Genomic DNA, 24398 nt, shown 5'->3' on the forward strand with positions numbered 1-24398 from the left:
CTTATCCATTCAAGTTTGATCATGAGATGGCAGCAATTTAGTCATGTCTTCAGGCTCACTTCTAATTTTCTTGCTACTTCCACCACTTCTGCAGTTACTTCCTCCCTTAAAGTCTTAAACCTTCAAGGATTGCATGAGGATTGCAATCCTCATGAGGATCTTTCCTTGAGGACTGCAGTCAACTTCTTCCAAACACCTGTTCAAATTGGTATTTTGACTGCCTCCTATGAATCATGAATGTTTTTATTTTTATTTTTATTTTTTTTTTTTCATGAATGTTTTTAATGGCATCTAGAATGGTGAATCTTTTCCAGAAGATTTTCAATTGACTTTGCCCAGATCTATCAGAGGAATCACTGTTTGTGGCAGCTATAGCTTTACACAGTATTTATTAAATAATAAGACTTGAAAGTTGAAATCACTCGCTGATCCCTGGGCTGCAGAATGGATGTTATGGTCACAGACATGAAAACAACATTAACCTCACACAATTTCATCAGAGCTCTTGGGTGACCAGGTACATTGTCAGTGAGCAGTAGTATTTTGAAAGGAATCTTTGTTTCTGAGCAGCAGGTCTCAACAGTGGGGTTAAAATATTCAGTAAACCACGTTGTAAACAGATGTGCTGTCATCCAGGCTTTGTTATTCCATTTATAAAGCACAGGTAGAGTTGACTTAGCATAATTCTTAAGGGCCCTAGGATTTTCTGCATGGTAAATGAGCATGGCTCAACTTAATGTCACCAGCTGCATTAGCCCCTAACAAGAGAGTCAGCCTGGCTTTGAAGCTTTGAAGCCAGGCACTGACTTCTGTCTCACTATGAAACTCCTTGATGCTATCTTCTTTCAACGGAAAGCTGTTCATATACATTGGTAATCTGTTTAGTGAAGCCACTTTCATTAAGGATCTCAGCTAGATCTTCTGAATGACTTGTTGCAGCTTCTACATCAGCACTTGCTGCTTCACTTTACACTTTTAGGTTATGGAGACGGCTTCTTCCTTAACCCTTAGGAACCACCTCCGGCTAGCTTCAGACTTCTCTCATGTAGCTTGCTCACCTGTTTCAGTCTTCACATAATTACAGTTAGGGCCTTGCTTTCAATTAGGTTTTGACTTAAGAGAATGTGGTGGTGGTTTTATCCAGAACACTAAAACTTTCTCTATATCGAAAGAAGGCTGTTTTGCTTTCTTATCATTCACAGATTTGTTGGAGTAGCACTTTTAATTTCCTTCAAGAACTTTTCTTTTGCATTCACAACTCTGGCTAACTGTTTAGCATACATAAGAGGCCTAGCTTCCAGCCTGTATCTGAGCTTTCGACATGCCTTAATCATTACATTTAATCATTCCTAGCTTTTGATTTAAAATGAGAGACGTGTGACTCTTTCACTTGAACACTTAGAAGCCATTGTAGGTTTATTAATTGACCAAATTTCAGTTTTGTTGTACCTCAAGGAATAGGGTGACCTGAGGAGAGGGATAAAGAAAGGGGGAAATGGCTGGTTGGTGGAATAGTCAAGAACACATATAATACTTATCAATTAAATTTGCTACCTTATGTGGGCTCATTTTTTGGTGCTCCAAAACAATTACAATAGTAACATAATAGAACACCATTCACAGATCACCATAACAAATATAATAATGAGACAGTTTGACATATTTTAAGAATTACCAAAATGTGACACAAAGACATGAAGTGGGCATGGCGCCAATAGACTTGCTCAATGCCAGGGTGACCAGGAACCTTCAATTCATAAAAACCACAGTATCTGCAAAACATAATAAAGTGCAGCACAATAATGTACCTAGAGGGAAGGAAAACATTCTAATATAGGTGTATGGGTGTGTTGGTTCCTTATTATCCAGGCTACAAACCAATTCTTTGAGGAATTTTGGACGACTGTTCTTATCTTACAAATCTTTGCAAAACTAGAAATACAACTCTAGAGGCATTTCAAACTCCACCTATTCCTTTTTACCAATCCTGAAACCTAAGTACTAAAAAAACTCTTTTAAGAAACCAAAGGTCTTGAAAGAACTTGCATTAAGATTACTTGTCAAGAACAAATACAAATCTTAAGTATCTTCTAAAAGGCTTTAGCCATCTGAGCAAACTTATTTCAACTGTTCTTTTGTAACATGAATTTTACATTATTATACCTATTTCATGGCTGAAATTTTAAAATGAAACTATAAGGTTTCTGTGTCTGTCTGTAGTTTTATGTGTGTCCATATATGGATATTGTAGATGTGTACCACCTTATCCCTGTGGATGGTATTGCCAAAATTAAGAAAATGAAGTGCTTACATAATCAAGTTCTCAGAAATATGTAACCCAAATATTTTTCCGGTTCAAGTGGTCTGGAGAAACATTTAGTATTAAAGCTTGTTTAAGTTTGTTGGTGTAATTATAATCGGCATATCTTCAGAATTATCAGCATAAAATATACTTTTATTCTACCTAAGTTTACCAAAAGTCAAATAAGTTCATGCCATCTCTGTTATAGAATTTGTCAGCAAGAAAGACACTTTAAGATGGTTAGCTTTTTAATGTCTCATGAAATTTTCCTAAATAATCTAAACATAATTGTTAAGAACAAGTGAATTAAATGTAAGGTAACAGTTTATAAATCAACTTTTGAGCAATATTTATGTTTTTTTTTAAAAGATATGTCTACTTAGCTTCCCCAAATCTTTTCAGTAACTTACAACTTGGGAGTTTTGCTAAGTTAAATCAAAGGATGTATAGTCACCAAATATCTAGATCCTTCTTTTTTTTTTTTAAAGATCTTATTTTTTTTTAAGATTTTATTTATTTATTCATGAGAGACACAGAGAGAGAGAGAGAGAGAGAGAGAGAGAGAGAGAGAGGCAGACACACAGGCAGAGGGAGAAGAGGGCTCCATGCAGGGAGCCCGACATGGAACTTGATCCAGGGTCTCCAGGATCAGGCCCTGGGCTGAAGGCGGCACTAAACCGCTGAGCCACCTGGGCTGCCCCAAGATCATATTTCTTTATTCATGAGAGACACAGAGAGAGAGAGGCAGAGACATAGGCAGAAGGAGAAGCAGGCTCCCTGCAGGGAGCCTGATGTAGGACTTGATCCCGGGACCCAGGATCACGACCTGAGCCAAAGGCAGACAGACATTCAACTGCTGAGCTACTTAGGTGCCCTGAGATCATTTTCAAATAAGATAAAATACTGAATAGTAATTATTGTCTTTTCTGCCTGTAAAAGCCTTCCTTTAAAAAAAAGAGATTTATTTATTTTGGAGAGAGAGAGAATGCAGAAGGGAGGGACAGAAAGAGAATTCCAAGCAGAGTCCCCAGGGAGCATGGAGCCTGACATGGGGCTCCATCCATCCCACAACCCTGAGATCATGGCCCAAGGAGAAATCAAGAGTTGGACACCCAACAGATTGAGCTACCTGGGTGCCCTCCAAGCCTTCCATTTTGTATAGCTCCTTGGACGTTGTTCTATTCCTGAATCTTGCCAATTGGACATTTAAATTTTACTCAGCTGAATTTTTTAAGTGTATCACATAGGAATTAAAGATATTTGGGTCTTTTTGTAAACACATCTTGTGTCATGTTGAAAGATTACACTGTGAAGAAGCATGTGTTTCTAGAAATTGTGAAATGTATTCATAAATTTGCCACTTTAAAGAACACTGGTATAATACAATTCACAGTTGCTTATTCTTATTTTTCATTAGAAATGAAGATTTCTAAGGGTTAAGAATTCTAATTAATATATGTACTTAAAGTTGCTAGAAAAAATAAGGGAAATATCTCCATATGCAAGGAAAGTAGGATGTGTGTTTCTGGTAAAATAGATATGAAGAAAGAAAATGAATTTTTGTTGAAGGAAAAGAAGGTGTAGAAGGTTTGTGGAAAAATAATCTTTGGAAAGAAATTTTAATATGCGGTCAAACTTGCTAATGTTAGAGTAACTTTAATTGAGTTTTATTTTATATTTTAAAATATTTATTTATTTGAGAGAGAGAGGGAAAGAGAATACATGTATGAGCAACGTGGGAGGAGCACAGAGATAGAACTCCAAGCAGACTCCCTACTGAGTGCAGAGCCCAACAGAGGTTCAATCTCATGACCATGAGGTCATGACCTGAACCGAAACCAAGAACCCATGACTTAACTGAGGCACCCAGGCAGCCCAGGTAAGTGAATTTTCATATAAAAAATAAGCTAGTGAAAAATTAGAATTGCTTTTCTCTCTCTTAAAAGGACAAAGTTTTCTTGGACTTTTGGTCTGCTGTTTGTAACAGATCGCAAAAGAAGTTTGCCTTTTATTTTATTTTTTATTTTTTTTTAAAGATTTTATTTATTTATTCATGATAGTCACACAGAGAGAGAGAGAGAGAGAGAGGCAGAGAGGGAAGCAGGCTCCATGCAGGGAGCCCGACGTGGGATTCGATCCCGGGTCTCCAGGATCGCGCCCTGGGCCAAAGGCAGGCGCCAAACTGCTGCACCACCCAGGGATCCCTGAAGTTTGCCTTTTAAATAATCTGCCTAGAAAGCAGAGATTCTGTGTTTTATCAAAATTTTCTGTGCTTTACTAGGTCTTTCGTTGGTTTTGCTCACAACTACATAACATTTTGTATTTGCCTTTAAAATCTTTTGTCATTGGTTCAATGGATAATTAAGAATTGTTTCTTTTTTTCTTTTTTACAATTTATTTATTCATTCATTCAGAGAGAGCGAAGAGAGAGGCAGAGACACAGGCGGAGGGAGAAGTAGGCTCCATGCAGGAAGCCCGATGTGGGACTTGATCCCAGGTCCCCAGGATCACACGCCAGACTGCAGGCGGCGCTAAACCACTGCGCCACCGGGGCTGCCCTTAAGAATTGTTTCATAGTGATCTGTGATCCTATTTGGTTAACTGTCCAAACCATTTTATATATATTTTTTTCCATTTTATATTTTTGAAAACGTTTCTACAATAAAATTCTCAGTAAAATCTCTTTTGACCTCAGGGACACCTGGACAGCACAGCTAGTTGAGCATCTGACTCCGGGTTTCAGCTCAGGTAGTGGTCTCAGGGTCACAGGATGGAGCCCAGCATTGGGCTCCCTGCTCAATGTACTGTCTGCTAGAGATTCTTTCTCCCTCTTCCTCTGCCCCTCCAACTTGTGCTTGCTCCCTCTTTCTCTCTTAAATAAATAGATCTTTCTAAAAATCTTTTTTTGGGGGCACCTGGGTGGCTCAGTCTGTTGAGTGTCTGCCTTTGGCTCAGGTCATGATCCCAGGGTCCTGGGATCAAGCCCCGAATTAGGCTCCCTGCTCAGTGGAGAGCCTGCTTCTCCCTCTTCCTGTGCTGTTCACCTGCTTGTGCTGTCAAATAAATAAATAAAATCTTTTAAAAACAATCTTTTTTGACCTCAAACTAAGTTTTGAGAATTTCAGAGGGTCCCTGTAGTATCTCAAAAGATTTGTTCTCTTTTATAAAAAGAGAGCTATTAAAATTAATTGGGCTTATTTGGTATGTTAAACTACAGGGGAAGGATTGTCAAATAAGTGATGATAAAAGGCAGCCCTGGTGGCTTAGTGGTTTAGTGCCGCCTTTGGCCCAGGGCATGATCCTGGAGACCCCGGGATTGAGTCCCATGTCAGGCTCCCTGCATGGAGACTGCTTCTCCTCTGCCTCTCTCTCTCTCTGTGTGTCTCTAATAAATAAATAAAAAATCTTAGAGGTCTTAAAAAAATAAGTGATGATAAACCTTCTTAGATTATGTTGTATGTTATTGATATTAATATAAATATTACGGAAGTTGTATGAAATTCCTAAAATTCTAATATGTACTGGTATAACGTTATCAGTCATAATTCTAGTTACTACCTTAAAATATTGTATGTCATATATAACCACATTTATGTGTTTATGTGTAAATTCCATTATAATAAACTCTCAACAGATCTTTAACAAGGGGCATTTATTTTTTTTAAATAAATTTATTTTTTATTGGTGTTCAATTTACCAACATACAGAATAACACCCAGTGCTCATCCCGTCAAGGGCCCCCCTCAGTGCCCATCACCCATTCACCCCCACCCCCCGCCCTCCTCCCCTTCCACCACCCCTAGTTCGTTTCCCAGAGTTAGGAGTCTTTATGTTCTGCCTCCCTTTCTGATATTTCCCACACATTTCTTCTCCCTTTCCTTATATTCCCTTTCACTATTATTTATATTCCCCAAATGAATGAGAACATACACTGTTTGTCCTTCTCCGATTGACTTACTTCACTCAGCATAATACCCTCCAGTCCCATCCACGTTGAAGCAAAAGGTGGGTATTTGTCGTTTCTAATGGCTGAGTAATATTCCATTGTATACATAAACCACATCTTCTTTATCCATTCATCTTTCGATGGACACCGAGGCTCCTTCCACAGTTTGGCTATTGTGGACATTGCTGCTAGAAACATCGGGGTGCAGGTGTCCCGGCATTTCACTGCATCTGAATCTTTGGGGTAAATCCCCAACAGTGCAATTGCTGGGTCTTAGGGCAGGTGTATTTTTAACTCTTTGAGGAACCTCCACACAGTTTTCCAGAGTGGCTGCACCATTTCACATTCCCACCAACAGTGCAAGAGGGTTCCCTTTTCTCCGCATCCTCTCCAACATTTGCTGTTTCCTGCCTTGTTAATTTTCCCCATTCTCACTGATGTGAGGTGGTATCTCATTGTGGTTTTGATTTGTATTTCAACAAGTGGCATTTAAAATGTTTTTGCCATTTACAGATAGCTGTTTTACTCTGATGCTCTGCAAAGTGTTCTTGCAAAAGTACTCCTTTTTCTTTCTTTTATTTATTTATTTATTTATTTATTTATTTATTTATTTATTTATGATAGTCACACAGAGAGAGAGAGAGGCAGAGACACAGGCAGAAGGAGAAGCAGGCTCCGTGCACCGGGAGCCCAACGTGGGATTCGATCCCGGGTCTCCAGGATCGCGTCCTGGGCCAAAGGCAGGCGCTAAACCGCTGTGCCACCCAGGGATCCCAAAAGTACTCCTTTTTCAAGGAGATTCAAGAGAGTAATTATTGACAAGTACAGGTTTCTGATAACTTGAGATTATGAAACTGGGCTGGATAATGGTGGCACCTGTTAGTCTCTGTCAGTAGAGCATGTAACTCTTAATCTCAGGGTTGTGAGTTCAGTGTCCATATTTGGCATGGAACCTACATAAAATAAAAAAAAATAATAAAATAAAAAAAATAATAAAATAAAATAAAACCCTCACCAAAAAAATTGTGCTAAGGAAGAATTTCCAGAACCAATGGAAAAACTGGATTAGGTGGAACAAGTCTTAATTATTTGGAAATGAATGAACCAAGGGGAATGATTATAATTTTTCTGACTTTTGGGAAACATTTTATGACTTTCTGTTTCTCCAGATTTAAGGAAACCTTTTGTTATTAACAATTTGGTAAGATATATCTTTGTGAACAAAGATGTAACAATTTTTCTCCCTACCTGACCCCTCTAGAATTTGGTGAATGAGTATTCTTATATTCACAGCAATATAATTATTTGCAAAATCAGTAAGAACCCATTCTCCTTGTAATAGGACACAATTGAAAACACAGGTTATAAAAAATAGTAATAATAAATAAATAAGAAAAAAGAAAAGAAAAGAAAAGAAAAAAAAGAAAAGACAGGTTATATTACCAAGGCTTTGACTGGAATGTCACATTTGAGAGAGAGATGTATATAGACTCATATATGACCAGACAGATTTTTTTTAAGTTTTTTAAAAAATTTATTTAAGTGATCTCTATGTCAAATGTGGGGCTTGAACTCACGACCCTGAGATCAAGAGTCAGATGCTCTTCTGAATGAGCCAGCCAGGTGTCCCATGACCAGACAGCTTTAAGGAACTAAGAGTAACTTTATGGAGCCAATAAAGTCTCATGGAAAAATTGGCCTGGTACCCTGCCTACAGGGTTCCTACCCGCCTCACCAGGTGAATAAAGAAGGGCACATCCTGGCAGGTGTAGGACCTTAGGATATTTTGAAGACCTCAAAAAAAAAAAAAAAAAAAAAAAAAAAGAATTCACCCAAATCTATAGGTATCGCAGGCTCAATCTGAAGCTACTTCTTGGCATGGCTTGCTAACCTCAAGAAGCTTTTAAAAGTTCAATCTGAGATTCCTTATTAAAAGCTCCAGCAAAGTAGATTTAAAAGACCTTATACAGTCAATCACTACTCTTGCTGCACCTCTGCAAACAATCAGGCCAAGTTGATTTAAGCTAGGCTTGGTTTTCAGATGAATTAGTCTTGCTGTGGTTATCTTTGGTGAAAATGGGGGCGATCGAAGAGAGAAAAATTATGTTTTAGTAATATACCTTTGTGGATATCAAATTCTAGTGTTGTTAATTGTCTTTGGGATTTTGTTTTCTACCTGTAAACTGGACCAGATCCTGAATTTTTCTAGTTTTCTCTAATATTTGGCTACAACTGTCCAAACGAAGGTTTATAGAGTTCCTCCCACACTTCTGACATGGAATCCTTGAGAACTAAAACTGCTAGTTTACTGAAGCTATGCAAGTTCACTATGCAAGTTGCACAAGCTATGCAAGTTGGACAACTTAATATAAACTTCAGAGAAATCGGGCAGCCCTGGTGGCTCAGTGGTTTAGCGCCGCCTTCAGCCCAGGGTGTGATCCTGGAGACCTGGGATCAAGTCCCATGTCGGGCTCCATGCACGGAGCCTGCTTCTCCCACTGTGTCTCTGCCTCTCTCCGTGTGTCTCTCATGAATAAATAAAATCTTTAAAAAACAAAAAAAATAAAAAATAAAAATAAAAAACAAACAAAAAAAACTTCAGAGAAATCACCACAACAGTTCATGTACAGAAAATCTTGATGCCTGTTGTAGTGTGTCCCCTCAAAAAGATCACCAGTGATATTCAAACTACAAACCAGAAAAATCTGTCAGATTGCCTCTGTCTGAAGATATTTTGAGCCAGATATCTAGAAATCTTCCTGTCTCACTGACTTCAGAACTCAGCAACAGGGATTATAATCTGCTCCAATCATTAATATTTGTTTTTCTTTTGTTTCCATAGAAATGCTTCTTGTACCATAGCCCTAACTTTGTGAGTGCACCTGAATCATCACCTTCTGAAATGAGATACAACTGTTTAACTGAACTGACTAGTCTCAGTATTATAAGAGAGTGGTTCAGTGAGATGGAGCAATCTACCAACTTAATTTTAGAATTGTGAAACATCTTGGGGACATTTCCAAGGTGGGATGGAGGGGACGGGCAAATTTTGTGACTCCAAAATATGCCATTTTGGCTTACGGGTTATTTTGAGTTGAAGGCAGATTCAAGAAAAATGTTTATTTCTCCAAAATCACATAAAAGAATTTAGATAAGGAACCTGGCCCAGAAAGAGAGCGATTACCAGAGATAAATTTTTATTTGAAAGACTTATCTATATGGTAGAGCAAACATCTAATTACCAAACACTTATTCCTCTTATTGTCCTGTCACCATCCTTCCCTTTGAAGCCCCAGGACCCTATCTCATTCCTTAGTTCAGGATGCCACATAAGCCTCAACAGATGGGCTTGTCTTTGGTCTCCTATTCTTTTTTTTTTTTTTTAGATTCATTCATTCATTCATTTATTATAGACACACACACACAGAGAGAGAGAGAGAGAGAGGCAGAGACACAGGCAGAGGGAGAAGCAGGCTCTATGCCAGGACCCCAACGCGGGACTTGATCCCGGGACCCCAGGATTGCGCCCCGGGGCCAAAGGCAGGGGCCAAACCGCTAAGCCACCCAGGGATCCCCTGGGTCTCCTATTCTGATGGGACTTCTGTATGTAGTTAAATGTTTTTCTCCTGTTAATATGTTTTATATCAAATTACCACCAAAGAACCTAGAAGGGAGGAAAAGAAATTCTTCCTCCCAACACATGCAGTATTTGTTCTTTCAATCTTTTGGCTTATTTTGCTTAATGTACTTTCCTTAAGGTTCATCAATATTGTAGCACTTGTTAGATTTCCTTCCTTTTTAAGTATGAGTAATATTCTATGATATTATATGTATACACTAAATTTTGTTTATTCATTCACTGATGGACATTTGGGTCCATCATTTGGGCCACCTTTTGGCTCTTGTGAATATATTGTTATGAACACTGGTATACAAATATGCATTTGAATACCCGCTTTCAATTCTTTGGGAAAATACCCATAAATGGAATTACTGAATCATATGGTAATTCTGTTTAAATTTTGATGAAGTCCAATTTTTTGCCTATGCCTTTTGTTTCAGATCCACAAAATCATTGTTGAATCCATTGTTAAGAAGGTTTTGTACTGGGATCCCTGGGTGGCGCAGCGGTTTGGCGCCTGCCTTTGGCCCAGGGCGCGATCCTGGAGACCCGGGATCGAATCCCATATCGGGCTCCCGGTGCATGGAGCCTGCTTCTCCCTCTGCCTGTGTCTCTGCCTCTCTCTCTCTCTCTGTGACTATCATAAATAAATAAATAAATATTAAAAAAAAAAAAAAAAGAAAAAAAAGAAGGTTTTGTACTGTTTTCTCCTAAGAGTTTTATAGTTTTACCTCTTACATTAAGGTCTTTGATCCACAGTTTTTAGGTTTTATAACTTTTAAATTAGTGATCTTTAAAAATATATAAACACAGGGGCACCTGGGTGGCTCAGTTGCCTAAGCATCTGCCTTCAGCTTGGGTCATGATCCATGGGTCCTGGGATCCAGTCCCACACTGGGGCTTCCTACTAGCCGGGAGTCTGCTTCTCTGTCTCCCTCTGCTACGCCTCCTGCTTGTGCTCTCTCACTCTCTTGTTCTCCCTCTCAAGTACATAAATTTTCAAAATCTTAAAAAAAAAAATCATGTCAATACGATCAGAACTTTCCTGAGGTTTTTACCTCAATCAAATTAAAAATCATTCTTATTCTAGCCTGCAGGCCTTTACATGATCCAGTTTACACTTTTCTGATTTCAACAAATTCTAGGAACACTGCCCACAACATGCTGTTTCTCAAACACGCCAAGCACATTCCCACCTCAAACATTTATATTTGCTGTTCCTTCTTCCAGGAACATACTGCCTTCCTATCTCTGATTATTCATCCTCTTCTCACTGAGGTCTTTCCTGAGCACCTTATCTAAAGTGCCATCTTCATCTCTATTCCATTACCTTGCTTTTGTTTTATTAGTATTTGTCATTGCCTGACACGTCATCTGTTTTTACCTTCTGTTCCTCAAAGAGAATATAAACTTTAAGAAGGCAAAGATCTTGGCCTCCCTCTTACTGTAATAGGATCCTCACACTTTTATCTGAATATATAGATGCTCAGAATAAAAGCACTTAGTGATGGCCAATGGGCGAAAAACTCCTAGGTCATATCCTTGAAAACAAGGAGTGTACCTCCTTTACTCTTTCCCCACTTTCCACTGGCTAGAATTGGATGTGGTGGCAACCAGTTTTAGACTCTTTAGATAATGACAACTCCTTAGAGATGACAAAGAAACATGACTGATGGAACCTAGCTACCTATTGATTTCTTGAATCAAAGCTGTTGAAAAAGCTTGGACTTTTCTTTTTTTGAGAAAGAGCACACTTTATCTGAAAGAGAGCATTGCACATGACCAAAAGGTGTAGGCAGCTCAGAGGGCATCCTACACATCACGTTCTAAAGGATACAAAGGATGATAGGTGAAGAAAATTAAGAATACACTTAATATGATGAGCACTGAGTAATGTATAGAATTATTGAATCACTATATCATACTCCTGAAACTAATATAACATTGTATAAATAATACTTGAATAAAAAAAGTTTTAAAGATACACAGGATGTTTTGCTAAGAAAGATCAACTGGAATACATATTCCTTTGGGACCCCTCCCCAATCATATCTCTCTGAGGGGTTGGTGTACTCCTAACCATTTCTCTGAAAGAGATTGTGGTTTGCTAAAGATAAAGCCACTCAAGGGTGACTTCTTGTTTTTCATAAAAACATTTTTAGATTTTTTTTTGAAGTCTTCATTTGTTACTTTTTTTTTCATTTGTTACTTTTATGTTCTCTCAAGGTCATCAGACTAGACATACAGATATAGATTACCTTGATGTCAACACCAGGGAGGTCATCTTTGACCATGATCAAAGCCATCTAGGGTTATATCAGCAGCAGCCAGCCTCATCCTGCTTGCATGAATCATATTTCTTAGTCCTTTCACTGGGCATGGGGACCTTGCTCTCCCCGTCAATGAGGCCTGATCTGGTAAGTGCTGGATCCACATTTCTTTTTTTTTTTTTAATTTTTATTTTTATGTATGATAGTCACACAGAGAGAGAGAGAGAGAGGCAGAGACATAGGCAGAGGGAGAAGCAGGCTCCATGCACCGGAAGCCCGACGTGGGATTCGATCCTGCGTCTCCAGGATCGCGCCCTAGGCCAAAGGCAGGCGCTAAACCGCTGTGCCACCCAGGGATCCCCACATTTCTTTTTTTAAAAAATATTTTATTTATTTATTCATGAGAGACACAAAGGAAGAGGCAGAGAGATACGCAGAGGGAGAAGCAGGCTCCCTGTGGGAGCCTGATGTGGGACTCCATCCCAGGACCTGGGGGATCACAACCTGAGCCAAAGGTAGATGCTCAACCACTGAGCCACCCAGGTGCCCGTGGATCCACATTTCCTACTTGGTTTGTGGCCATGATACAAACACGGTTTGTGTATCATGTATCATGATACATGATACAAGGGCATATCTCCCCTTGAATTAAATCCATTCAATTGCTTCCTCAGTTCTATTATTGTTTGCTGAATATCTCTCTCACCGCCAGAATTTGAATAATATTTTTTGTCCCAATAGCACCAATTTCATCAATAAAAAATGCTGGATGGTACATGTTCTTCAGCAACTTGAAACAATTCCTGTACAAGTTTGGGCCAATCACCTCGGTACTTCTGAATAATTCAGAGCCAGCTATTCTCAAGAAAGTGGCTGAGGTTTGGTTTGCTATTGCTTTGGCCAGTAAGGTTTTACCTGTGCCAGGTGGCCCATAGAGAATGACTCCCTTGGGTGCTTTATATCCATTTTTTTCCCCATAATATTCAGGATGAGCAAGAGGAAACTCACAGATTCCTTAATTCCCTGATCTGGTTGTCCAACACCCTAATAACAGCATAGGTCTCCTGGAGGGACTTTTCCACCTTCTTCACTGTGACCAAGGGATCCATGTCATTCATTAACACCCCATCACAGCATGCAGCTTGTGGTTGAGCAGGGCTGAGCAGTTGGATTCCAGCAGATTGCTGTCAACAAATGAAAGAATGCTGATGTGGTATTCTGAGCCCACAGATGTAGACACAATGGCTTTGATCATCAACGACCTCTTCTAAGGTTCCTGGTAGGAACTGCGATCCCCAGATAATTCACCTTCGATCTTTCCTCCCCTTGCTTTTCTCCTAAAGTCTTCAATTATTCCTGATATTTTAAAAAAGATTTTATTTATTTATTCATGACAGACACAGAAGGATCGAGAGGCAGAGACACAGGCAGAGGGAGAAGCAGACTCCATGCAGGGAGCCTGATGTGGGACTCGATCCTGGGTCTCCACGATCAGGCCCTGGACTGAGAGTGGCACTAACCTGCTGAACCACCCAGGGATCCCTTATTCCTCATTTCTAATGAATTCTTCCTCCTCTAACTTCAATAATTTTAACTGGCACTGAATGGGAGGATCACCAGTGGCAGTTTGTTGCCAGTATCTGATCCCTTAGTTTCCTTCTTTTCCCCACTCTAGTTGGTACACAAGGTTCATATTTCTTTTTCTTGTCCTTGTCATCCTTCTTGCTACCTCCAAGACCATGACCACTACTACTCTGACTTTGACCCATCTTGCTTCAGCCATTGGAGCCACCAAGATTGGACTTTTATGTGGAGACATATTTTCATCTTAATAAAATAACTATTATTTTGCATGTCAGTCATAGTACCTGTATCTATTTCTTAACTCTGAGCTTTCTAACCAGTGTGCCTCCACCAAGAGAAAGGAGGAATATCTTTTTTTTTTATAAATTAATTTTTATTGGTGTTCAATTTACCAATATACAGAAAAACACCTAGTGCTCATCCCGTCAAGTGTCCGCCTCAGTGCCCGTCACCCATTGCCCCCCACCCCCCTCCCTCCTCCCCTTCCACCACCCCTAGTTCGTTTCCCAGAGTTAGGAGTCTTCATGTTCTGTCTCCCTGATATTTCCCACACATTTCTTTTCCCTTCCCTTATATTCCCTTTGACTATTATTTATATTCCCCAAATGAATGAGAACATACACTGTTTGTCCTTCTCTGATTGACTTACTTCACTCAGCATAATACCCTCCAGTTCCATCCACGTTGAAGCAAATGGTGGGTATTTGTCGTTTCTAATGGCTGAGTAATATTCCATTGTATACATAAACCACATCTTCTTTATCCATTCATCTTTCAATGGACACCGAGGCTCCTTCCACAGTTTGGCTATTGTGGCCATTGCTGCTAGAAACATCGGGGTGCAGGTGTCTCGGCGTTTCATTGCATCTGAATCTTTGGGGTAAATCCCCAACAGTGCAATTGCTGGGTCGTAGGGCAGGTCTATTTTTAACTCTTTGAGGAACCTCCACACAGTTTTCCAGAGTGGCTGCACCAGTTCACATTCCCACCAACAGTGCAGGAGGGTTCCCCAAGAAAGGAGGAATATCAATCAACAGAGCTTACCCTAGTGACCAAAAACTTTCTTCTTGTATTAATCTCTGAGTATACCTGGTCTTAGAACAGGCAATGGGAAAAAAAAAAAAAAAAAAAAAAGAACAGGCAATGGAAAGGAAAAAAAAAAACCCAAAACATCATTCTTGCTGCTGCATATATGCATATGATCTCAACTATTTATAAAAATACATGTACCCATGCATATAAAAAAAGACTAGGGAAAAAAAAAGACTAGGAGGAAATACATAAAAATGTTAAGGGTGAAGACTTGTTTCAAGAGTCCAATGAAAAAAAAAATGGAAAAAATCCATTTCCCTGCGAAAGGGAAAAAATACTGAAAATGGCCAGAAGCTTTTTGGATTAGGAAATGGTAAGAAAATGGGACACCTAGGTGGCTCAGTGGTTGAGCTTCTGTCTTTGGCTCAGGTCGTGACCCTGGGGTCCTTGGATTGAGTCCTGCATTGGGCTCCCTGTAGGGAGCTTGCTTCTCTCCCTGCCTATGTCTCTCTGTGTGTCTCTCATGAATAAATAAATAAAATCTTTAAAAAAAAGGAAATGGAAAAAAAAAAAAGGAAATGGAAAGAATACTGATATAATTATTATGAAAATATTAAATATGTCATTCTTCTTAGATAATAGTACCAAAAATACCTTAACAAATCCACCCTGGATTCAGATAAAATTTTTCTTTGAAAGAATTAGAGAGATACTGTATTTGTTCTGTGCTTCCTTAAACATGTAGCATGAAACGGTATTCCTGAGACACTACCACTGCAAAAAGTATTTTTTCCATGGATACATACAGTATCTTTCCCTGGAATTTTTCTTTTTTCTTTTTTTTAAGATTTTATTTATTTATTAATGAGCGACACAGAGAGAGGCAGAGACACAGGCAGAGGGAGAAGCAGGCTCCCTGTGGGGAACCCGATGTGGGACGTGATCCCGGGACTCCGGGATCCACCGAAGGCAGGCGCTAAACCGCTGAACCACCCAGGCATCCCTCTCCCTGGAATTTTAAAGGCTCTGAGAAATCCTGCAACTAGGAAACCTGATTCATGTTGCTCAATGAAGCATTACTGTGACAGACATTACTGTTCACATATATACTCTCCTCTTTGTTCTTACAACCCTGATTTGTTCAACAATGTGCCCGGTTAAAGTCCCACATTTTTCAGCATTCCTTGTAGTTAGAGGCTGGGTGACATGGTTCTAGGCAATGAGGTGGAAGTGGCAGTTGCTGAATGGAGCTTCCTGAGTAGTTCATAAAAGACCAACCAAGCTGTCAAGTATGGTTGCTATTTTCCCTTCGTGTTTACCTTGGCTGAAACATACATGTGACAGAGGAGACAAGCCTGAAGATGAAAGACACAGGATAAGAATAATTGACAGAAAGTATAAAAGTAGCTTCGGCCTCTGATGGCTTCATGGGTTGACTGCACTTCTCAGAACTTCTCAAACCATGAGAAAAAGGAAATCTCTGTTTGGCTAAGGTACTATGGGTTTCCCGTCAAAACACAGGAACCTGGGTCTTTGTTGGCACTATAGGGTAGTCACATTTGCCTAAATCCGAACTTTTTACAAAAGGGAAAAAGAAAGTCCTAATTTGTTTGTTACTTGTACCAGATACAAATAGCAAAGGGCACTCACTGTGCTTGGGTTCTGGATAAGGAAGGAGGAGAGAACAGTCATGCTTTGGAAATGTTGAGTCTGAGATCCTTGTGGGATAGCCACTTGTGGAGGACCAGGAGACAGCAGGATATGTAGGTCAGGAACTTGGAAAAAAGATTGGGCTAGAAAAAAACAAGTCACAAGAGTTCAGGGTGGATACTTTAAAGTCCCTCGTTATCTGTCTTGGATTAGGCACTACACATTCTGCGCATCTCTAAGGAACAGAGCAAGGGATCAGATTTGGCTCCAAGTGGGTGAATACTTTCCCATAGACAGAGCTCTCTAAAAATGGAACAGGCTCTCTGAGTTTGCGTCCTTTTCCTTGAGCAACATAGGTAGAAACTGGGTACTCAAGTGGTAGGCAAGATGTCCAGAGCATTAGGTAATTGGAGTTGATGACTCTTAAATATCTTTCAAACCTTGAACAGCTAATACTCTAAGCATTTAATTTGGTTCTCAAATGTGATGTCATCAACCTTGTGAAAAGGATTCAACCAACCATGAGCCCATGATCCTTCACTGTTGTTGTACCTATTCTTGCTCTGAACTGTACACTTTAAAAAAGTTCATTTTACTTTTCCACAATTAAAAATTCTTAAACATATGTAGTAGGCACTTCATATTAAACTCTGAAGTATGAAGAATAAGCCTTGGAAATAGTAGCTGGTACCTCTTAGAGGCATCGTAAATGCTCCAAAGAGGTGATTGTGAGTTAGAATAGTGCAAGTGGCTGTTGGCAAGGGGGTGTCTCTGCAAACGGTCTGCAGACCATATCTGCTTGGGGTGGAGGCCTTGCAATTTTCCCAATGGAGGCAAGAAGCCTGAGGGACGGAAGCCAGTGGACCTGCCATCCCTCCAACTTCTCCTTGTAGCTTCCTGTGGTAACTGTCATCCTGTGGCCGCCTGCTCCTATCCCTTGACCAGAGTTCTCCTGCCTCTGAGTGCACTATTAGTTCCTTAACTCTGAGGTTGAAATATTGCAGAATTAGAGACCACTTATTGAGTTCTACTATATGTCCTGCACAAAGTTCTTTACATATTGTTTCTATTATTTTCACAGTGACTTTATGAAAGAGGTCTTGTGATTCTTGTCTTATTCATGAGAGACCAAAGCCCCGAAGGTTAAGTAACTTACTCAAAGATGCACAATAAGAAGCTAAATTCTTTCCATTATATCATGTGGCTCCTATGATAATAATAATAATAATAATAATAATAATAATAATAATAATAATAAAATCTCTACAGTACCTGGGATATTTTTAAAGCCCCCATAAGGTCTCAGAGGGAAAAATATACTGTAAGTAACTCAGAGTTGCCACAAAGTAGTAATTGCTAATACTCTAGTAATCTAGTAGTAATCTAGTAGTAATCTAATAATCTAGTAGTAATTGCTCTATAAAAGAGCATTTAGTACAGGTTAGGAACTTGGTGAAACCCTCATCACATTACCACATTTAATACATCCAATAACCCAGAGTGGTATGTCTAAGAGTGCCCATTTGTCCAGTGCCTTGCACATTGGCTAAGTCTCAGCAATGGTCAGTTATTTCAGGACAGAGGATTTCTTAAGATTTTATTTATTTGAGAGAGAGAGAAAGAAAGAGAGCATGGGGGGGGGCGGGGGTTAGAGGGAGGAGACTCCCTGCCCAGTGGAGTACCCGATGTGAGGCTCCATCTTGGGATTCATGCCCACCTGACTAAGCCACTGAGGTGCCCACAGGACAGAGGATAAATACTTCTTTCACATTGAAATATATGATTCCCAAGATCAATGCCAATTCTGGAACTGTGACTGATGTAGGAAAGACATTAGGGTTTGAAGCTAATGACCAAGAAAGAATTCTTGAGATGTTTTTGACGCAAAAAGATGGTTTTATTAAAGCATGGGGACAGGACCCATGGGCAGAAAGAGCTGCAATGGGGTTGTGAGGGGCAGTGATATTATGTCTTCAACTTGGGAGGGGGTTTGAGATAGCCTAAGCTTCCCGTGTATTTTGGAAACAAGGTTTCCAGGACCTTGAGGGGGCTAGCTATTTTTTGGAAGGATCATTATTGTTTAGTAAGCCTTCAGTCATGAGACACTTCAGATGTCTATCGGTGGGCCATATGCCTGGAGGATGATTCTTAATGTGTACCTGGGGGAGGGGGGTAAAGAGAAAGGGAGCTTCCAAAGGAATTTCTACATGTTTAGAGTAGACTCACAGGATCCTGGAGGGTCAAGTTAAGGTTGCCTTTTGGTCACAGCAGTATCAACACTGAGGCAGCTGAGCTTCCAGAAGTTCACCCTGTCTGTTTCAAGGACTTGTCAATGGGCTAGAAGTAGTAAGGAAATTTAATAATTTTTCTTCTCCTTTTGTTTCCCATGTTACTAATACTTTATTTTTTGAGAATTGGAAACACATTTCTGGATGATTTTAAGGCAGAACTTGCTTTGAATGCTAGCTCAATGTTGCCACTGTTTTCCATGATATTAACCCTAAAACCAGGAAGATATACCAGAAGATGCCGATAAGGACATGTGTCTTTATAGTAAAAAGGCACTCATTCATTCAACAAATAAGTTTGAGTGTCTTCTGTTTGCCAGGCCAAACCTCTTGTTCCCCCACCTCCCCTCAAAAAGCAAACAGATATGTGCACGGGTGACTCAGTGGTTGAATGTCTGCTTTTGGATCAGGGCATGATCCCAAGGTCCTGGGATTGGGTCCTACATCAGGCTCCTCATGGGGAGCCTGCTTCTCCCTCTGCCTAGTCTCTGCCTTTCTGTGTCTCTCATGAATAAATAAAATCTTAAAAAACAAACAAAAAAAACAAAACAGACAAAACCACCCCAAAACAAAAAAAGCAACAAACCACCCCCATCCCACATATCTAGCCTTCAAAAGGGCTATGGTTGTCACATGGATATAGAATAGATCCTTTGCACTAAGTGCTATAGCATTGACCTTGAAAATCCTATCCTTACAAATTGAATCCTATGGATCTTTATTAAATTCATGGTTAAAGCTGAAAAATGTCACTTTCTTTTGCCATTGTCCTTTAATGATATGATGACCTTATAAAGAATCTTTGTATGATTAAATCACATATTTAAATATTCATAGAACTTACCTTTCCTTCTATTCCTGTTCCTCACCTTTTCATATCTATTCCTTTTGTTAGATGAGGCAATTACTGCTACCAGTTCCTCTGCGGAGATATTTTATGTCTATGCAAGTGTCAGGGCAGAAAAATTTTCCTTCCACTCTCCTAGGTTCTTTGTCTAATAATTAAATTGACATTAAACAGATTAATTGGGGGGGGGGAGTTAATTTTGTATATACAGAAGCCCAATAAAAATGTGAAACCCAAGACACCCAGGCAATTGAAACTTATATGCCATTTCTGAGCTAAGGAATGGGTTAAGTAAGGGCTTGGGACTTCAAAGAGGAGGAGGGCAATTCACAGAAAGATAAAAGCAGATGTTTGCCCTGCAGTGAGGGTAAGTCCTTGAGATAAAAAGGTAACCCTGGTAATAACTCTCTTTCTGGGCCAGGTCCCCTTGTTTAAATCCTTTCAGGAAGTTAAGGAAGAGGTAAAACAGTTTTTCTTGGGTCTGCTGGGTCTGTATTGACATACCTTTAAAACAATCCACATGCCAAAGTGGCAGGCACACTTTGGGGTGGCATATTCTGCTTCCCCTCACAAGCTCCTTTGTATCTTTACCCACGTGGGTCTTTTAAAAATTTTTTTGAAGATTTTATTTTTAAGTAATATCTACACCCAAGGTAGGGCTTGAATTCAACCGGGAGATCAAGAGTCTTATGCTCCACCTACAGAGCCGGCCTGGCGCCCCAGGGCTACCCGTATGGGTCACGAAACAAAATGCAGGCAATGTTATAACCCTAACACAATTATCTGTGCTTTGCTTTTTTTCACGTAATGTATCTTGGAATTCATCCCATATTAATATGAAAACTGTTGCTTTGCTCTTTTTAGCAATTTCAAGTTATTCCTGCGGGGAGGAAAAATGGGGTCTAATTTAATCTCACCTGGTCACTCTCTGGTTTTATGGTTTAAGGGATGAAAATGTCTTTATGTCTACATGAGTCAGTTTGAGGTTATTAGGAATCCCCGTTCTGCCCACTTTTCTTAGTTGTTGGAAGGGAAAAGTTCCTTACCGCGCCACATCTGGGTATCATTAAGCTCAAGCTGAGGCCCAGGAAGAGCGTGGGCGAGGAGCCCAGAAGGGAAGCCCCCATCGTTCCACCTGCACACAAAGCCCCGACAGGCAAAGCCCGTCCCACCTGCGGCGTGGGCAGGGGGCGGGGCCGGTCCCCCGCCCCGCCCCACCCCACGCACGCACCCACGCTCCCACTTTTCCGGCTGTCTCCGCAGCAGTGGGAGCCGCCATCTTGGACTTTGGGTCCCCTGCTCCGTCAAGAGAGACACCTGGAAACTCCGCGGCAGCCATCTTTTACGAGAAGCCTTTTCGGCAATCCCTGCGCTCAGATCATCGCGTTTCTCGGAAACGGATAAAACGCTCAACGTTCCGTACAACCACAAAGGAAGCAGCCATCTTGCACCGCACACCCCTCCATTTCCGGAGCGGCCCGCTGTCACGCTGACGTGACAGGGGCGCGGGCCCACACGGGCAACTCTCTCGCCCCCTGGCGCTGGCGCCCTAGCAGCGACTCCAGCTTTGACCTGTTGGGGAGTCTGCTTCCGGGTCGGCTCGGGCGGGGCTTTGACGACGCCGGGCCCCGGGGTGCACGCCGAGCGGGGGCGAGGCCTAAGGGGGGGGGGGGGGGGTCTGAGTTCGCGCGTTGAGCGGCCGTGGCGGGGGAAACGGGGAAACCCGCGTTTGTTTCGGGTCTTTGTGTGTCGTGTTAATCCACCACGACCGTGTGAGAGACTTACCGTTTCCGGTTGCGGAAACACACTCCTGCCCTTGCCCATTCTGGGTTACTCACGGTTACTCACCGTTTCTGCAAAACGGGATAAGTAATGGGGTTGTCGTGAGGATCGAGGGCCGAGATTCAATGCCTGGTCAGTAACGGTCTCCTCTCCACTGACAGTAGTAATAACGTAGTCCCCCACCAGCGCGTGCCAGCACTCGGTACCCTGACCACACAGCAACTCTAACACGTGAGCAGGGTCAGCATTACCATTTTGCAAATGCGGACGGTGAGGAATGCAGAAGTAATTGGACCCAGTTTGAGAAATAGCTGGTCGCCCTGCGCAGGCAGATTGGGGTAGGACACTGAGCCAACCCCCGCCCGGGTAGCAGGACCTGGTTGGAGAATGTGCTAAAAAGGCAGTAAAGAACAGGGACCGATTTTCATAGTTCTTGTAGCCGTGTTGTGACAGGGCAACGGGGCTTCTAAGGATGGGCTTTACCTGGGAGGAATGAGAAGAGGGCGGGGGCCGGAGAGGGACTAAACCAGAGGGAATGCGGGAGAGAGGACAGAACGTCTTTGTCTTGTCTGCACCGGATGTGTAGGAAGTGGCTCCCAGCGTGTGAATGGGGAGTCAGGATGAGAGCAGTGGTAATTGCTATGATCGTTTAGAAGTTACCGGGTCGACTCTTAGGAGGTGTTAACCCAGAGGGTGAAGTTGGAAAAGTAGGTCCCTTACCCTCGGCAGTGTTTGCTTACCTATAAAACTGCGGTAATAAGCAGGGTAACCCCTGTCCCAGCCACCTAGCCAGACTGTTTTGAGAGAGACTTTGGTGTCCTACACTCTCATTTGGTATGATTTTTAACGGGACCCTGTGTTGGCAAGGCTGGGGCAAGTGTGCACTGCGGTATCTACCGTTGAAGGGAATGTACATTTTTACAGCCTCATTAGAAGCCAGGCTGTCAATGCCCTTTAACACAGAATTAATCCATAAATCATTTTTCCATAAATCACTTGATCAACCGCTTAAAGGCTCAGGAAATTGTTTTACCAGTGTATTCCCTATGTGCACAGACACCTGTACAAAGAGATAACAATCCAGCATTGTTTGAATCGTGAAACCTGGAAACAACCTAATGGTTCATTCATCAATAGGGGACTGATTTGGTTTGAAAAATATGACACATCAGGGTGCCTGGGGGGCTTCACGTGTTAAGTGTCTGTCTTTGGCTCAGGTCATGATCTCAGGGTCCTGGAACCAAGCCCCAAGTCCTGCTCCCTTCTCAGCAGGAAGTCTGTTTCTTCCTCTCCCTCTGCCCCTCGTCCTGCTCATGCTTTCTCTCTCTGTCTCTTTCAAATAAATAAAATCTTTATAAAAAAAAATCACACATTTGTGTGACAGAGGACTAATAGGTCTTTTTCTTTTTTACTGTTAGGGAGAGAGAGAGTACGAGAGTACTGTTAGGGAGAGGGGCAGAGGGAGAGACAGAATCTCAAGCAGACTCCCTGCTGAGTGCAGGAAGCCTGACACAGGGCTCAATCTCATGAACACAGGGTGACCTGACCTCTCATGACCCTGAGGTCATGACCTGAGCCAAAATCAAGAGTGATGCTGAACCAACTGAGCCACGCAGGCGCCCCTATGCAGCTCTTAAAAAGAACAAAGCAGTGCTGTATGGAATGAGCTCCAAGATTATATTTATCACATATAATTATGATGCATGTGGCTGCAGATAATAGAATACTCTTCTATTGCGCTTTAACAGACCAGTGTTAGTCTATTGAATACAGTAAGTGGTCCACACGTAGATAGATCTGAAGTTTGTATGGGTGTAGTGTGCCATCAGGGATGCAGACTTTTTTTAAGTGCAGAAAAGTCTTCTTACTATGAATCATACATAAAAAAATATGTAAAACGTAAATGTCCAATTTAGTAAATTATTGTAACACGAATATCTATGTAACCACTACTTAATTAAGAAAGAGAATGTGGGCAGCCCCAGTGGCACAGCGGTTTAGTGCCGCCTGCAGCCTAGGGCATGATCCTGGAGACCCTGGATCAAGTCCCATGTCAGGCTCTCTGCATGGTGCCTGCTTCTCCCTCTGCCTGTGTCTCTGCCTCTCTCTCTCTGTCTCTCTGTGTGTCTCTATGAATTAATAAATAAAAAATCTTTAAAAAAAAATAAATAAACTTTAAAAAAAAAAGAAAGAGAATGTTGACAGCATCCCAGAAACTTCTCCTTGTGTTCCTTTACCCCATGTGCTGGAAGATCCCAGGTAGGTGCGTTTCGCAGTCACAGATACATGACAAGATCCACGGCAGGAACACCTCTCAAGCCAGCCCTGAGCTGGCCCCGCCATGGCCAGTTGCACACAGCCATGGGATTGTGTCCCAACCAGTCAGAGATGTTAAAAGTCAAGGAATAGGATGTGGGAATAAAGTAGTTTCCGCTAGCGCTGGTGCCCTCAACACTGGGCTAAACTTTGGCAGACCTGGTGGGGACACCTCATCTGTGCCAGGGATAGGAACCAGGACTGCAATGCTTCTGAGAGCCACCTGAGGGTTATTGGAGGAAGGCTGTGGGCTGACGGCTGAATAGCTCATCCTCTCTGCCTGTGTGTGGTCCACCATGCTATTCTGGTCCACCTGTTCGTGGTAGTGGCAGAACTGTAGCCTAGACAGGGCCAGGAAATAGTGATCAGCAGGATGACCACATATGCCATGAAGAAGCAGCTGAAGACACTGTCTGATGCTGCCGTGCTATGGGGCAGGGAGAGGACGCACCAGTCACGCGCAGGGAGGAGGCGATCATCAGGCACTGATTGCTTATAGGAAACACGTAGTTGGCAGTCAGGGTGCCAACCAAAGAAAATGGGCTGTCCTATAAAGTGGCACTGAATGAGTTCGAGGGCATGACTTTGGTGGTGGTGATGATGGAGAACGGCATGGTCCCCAGGTGCTCCATCACCAGGATGGCAGTGAACACTAAGCAACAGGATGGCGACCTGGCTGCCCAGGATCCACACAGACTGAAGGATCTTTCTTCGCAGGGAGAAATTGAAATAGTGAAGGACAGTAGGAGCATTGTGGTG

The 24398-nt window shown here is 41.6% G+C and overlaps 1 protein-coding gene across 12 annotated transcripts; it reads right to left on the reverse strand.

The window, feature by feature from the left end:
- Positions 1–1484: 1484 nt before the first annotated feature.
- LOC121496205 lies at positions 1485–22414 on the reverse strand. 12 transcript variants are annotated; one of them, XM_041764552.1, is made up of 4 exons: positions 20588–22414; positions 16407–16549; positions 13149–13324; positions 1485–1772 (listed from the first exon to the last, which is right to left on the reverse strand). In XM_041764552.1, the coding sequence occupies exons 1-4, from the start codon at positions 21363–21365 to the stop codon at positions 1625–1627; spliced, it is 1245 nt and encodes a 414-aa protein (XP_041620486.1). In that variant the 5' UTR covers positions 21366–22414; the 3' UTR covers positions 1485–1624. The 12 variants fall into 12 exon arrangements, 10 of the variants coding, with proteins under 10 accessions (XP_041620486.1, XP_041620491.1, XP_041620496.1 ...); XM_041764554.1 differs by lacking the exon at positions 1485–1772 and adding an exon at positions 6914–7201; XR_005989124.1 differs by lacking the exon at positions 1485–1772 and adding an exon at positions 19564–19689 and having other exon boundaries at positions 12570–13324; positions 20588–22391.
- Positions 22415–24398: the final 1984 nt, after the last annotated feature.

The sequence above is a fragment of the Vulpes lagopus genome, chromosome 7 (assembly GCF_018345385.1).
Source record: "Vulpes lagopus strain Blue_001 chromosome 7, ASM1834538v1, whole genome shotgun sequence".
NCBI lineage: Eukaryota > Metazoa > Chordata > Mammalia > Carnivora > Canidae > Vulpes > Vulpes lagopus.

Excerpts from the sequence above, each read along its gene's own strand:
- LOC121496205 (XM_041764552.1), bottom strand. The coding sequence starts at position 21,365 with ATGGGCAAGGGCAGGAGTGTGTTTCCGCAACCGGAAACGGTAAGTCTC. Across the intron at positions 16,550-20,587 it reads TGATACCCAGATGTGGCGCG|CCCAATCTTTTTTCCAAGTT; the intron begins GTAAGGAACTTT and ends GTTTTTTTCTAG. Across the intron at positions 13,325-16,406 it reads TTATCCAGAACCCAAGCACA|CAATCTGCTGGAATCCAACT; the intron begins GTGAGTGCCCTT and ends ATTTGTTGACAG.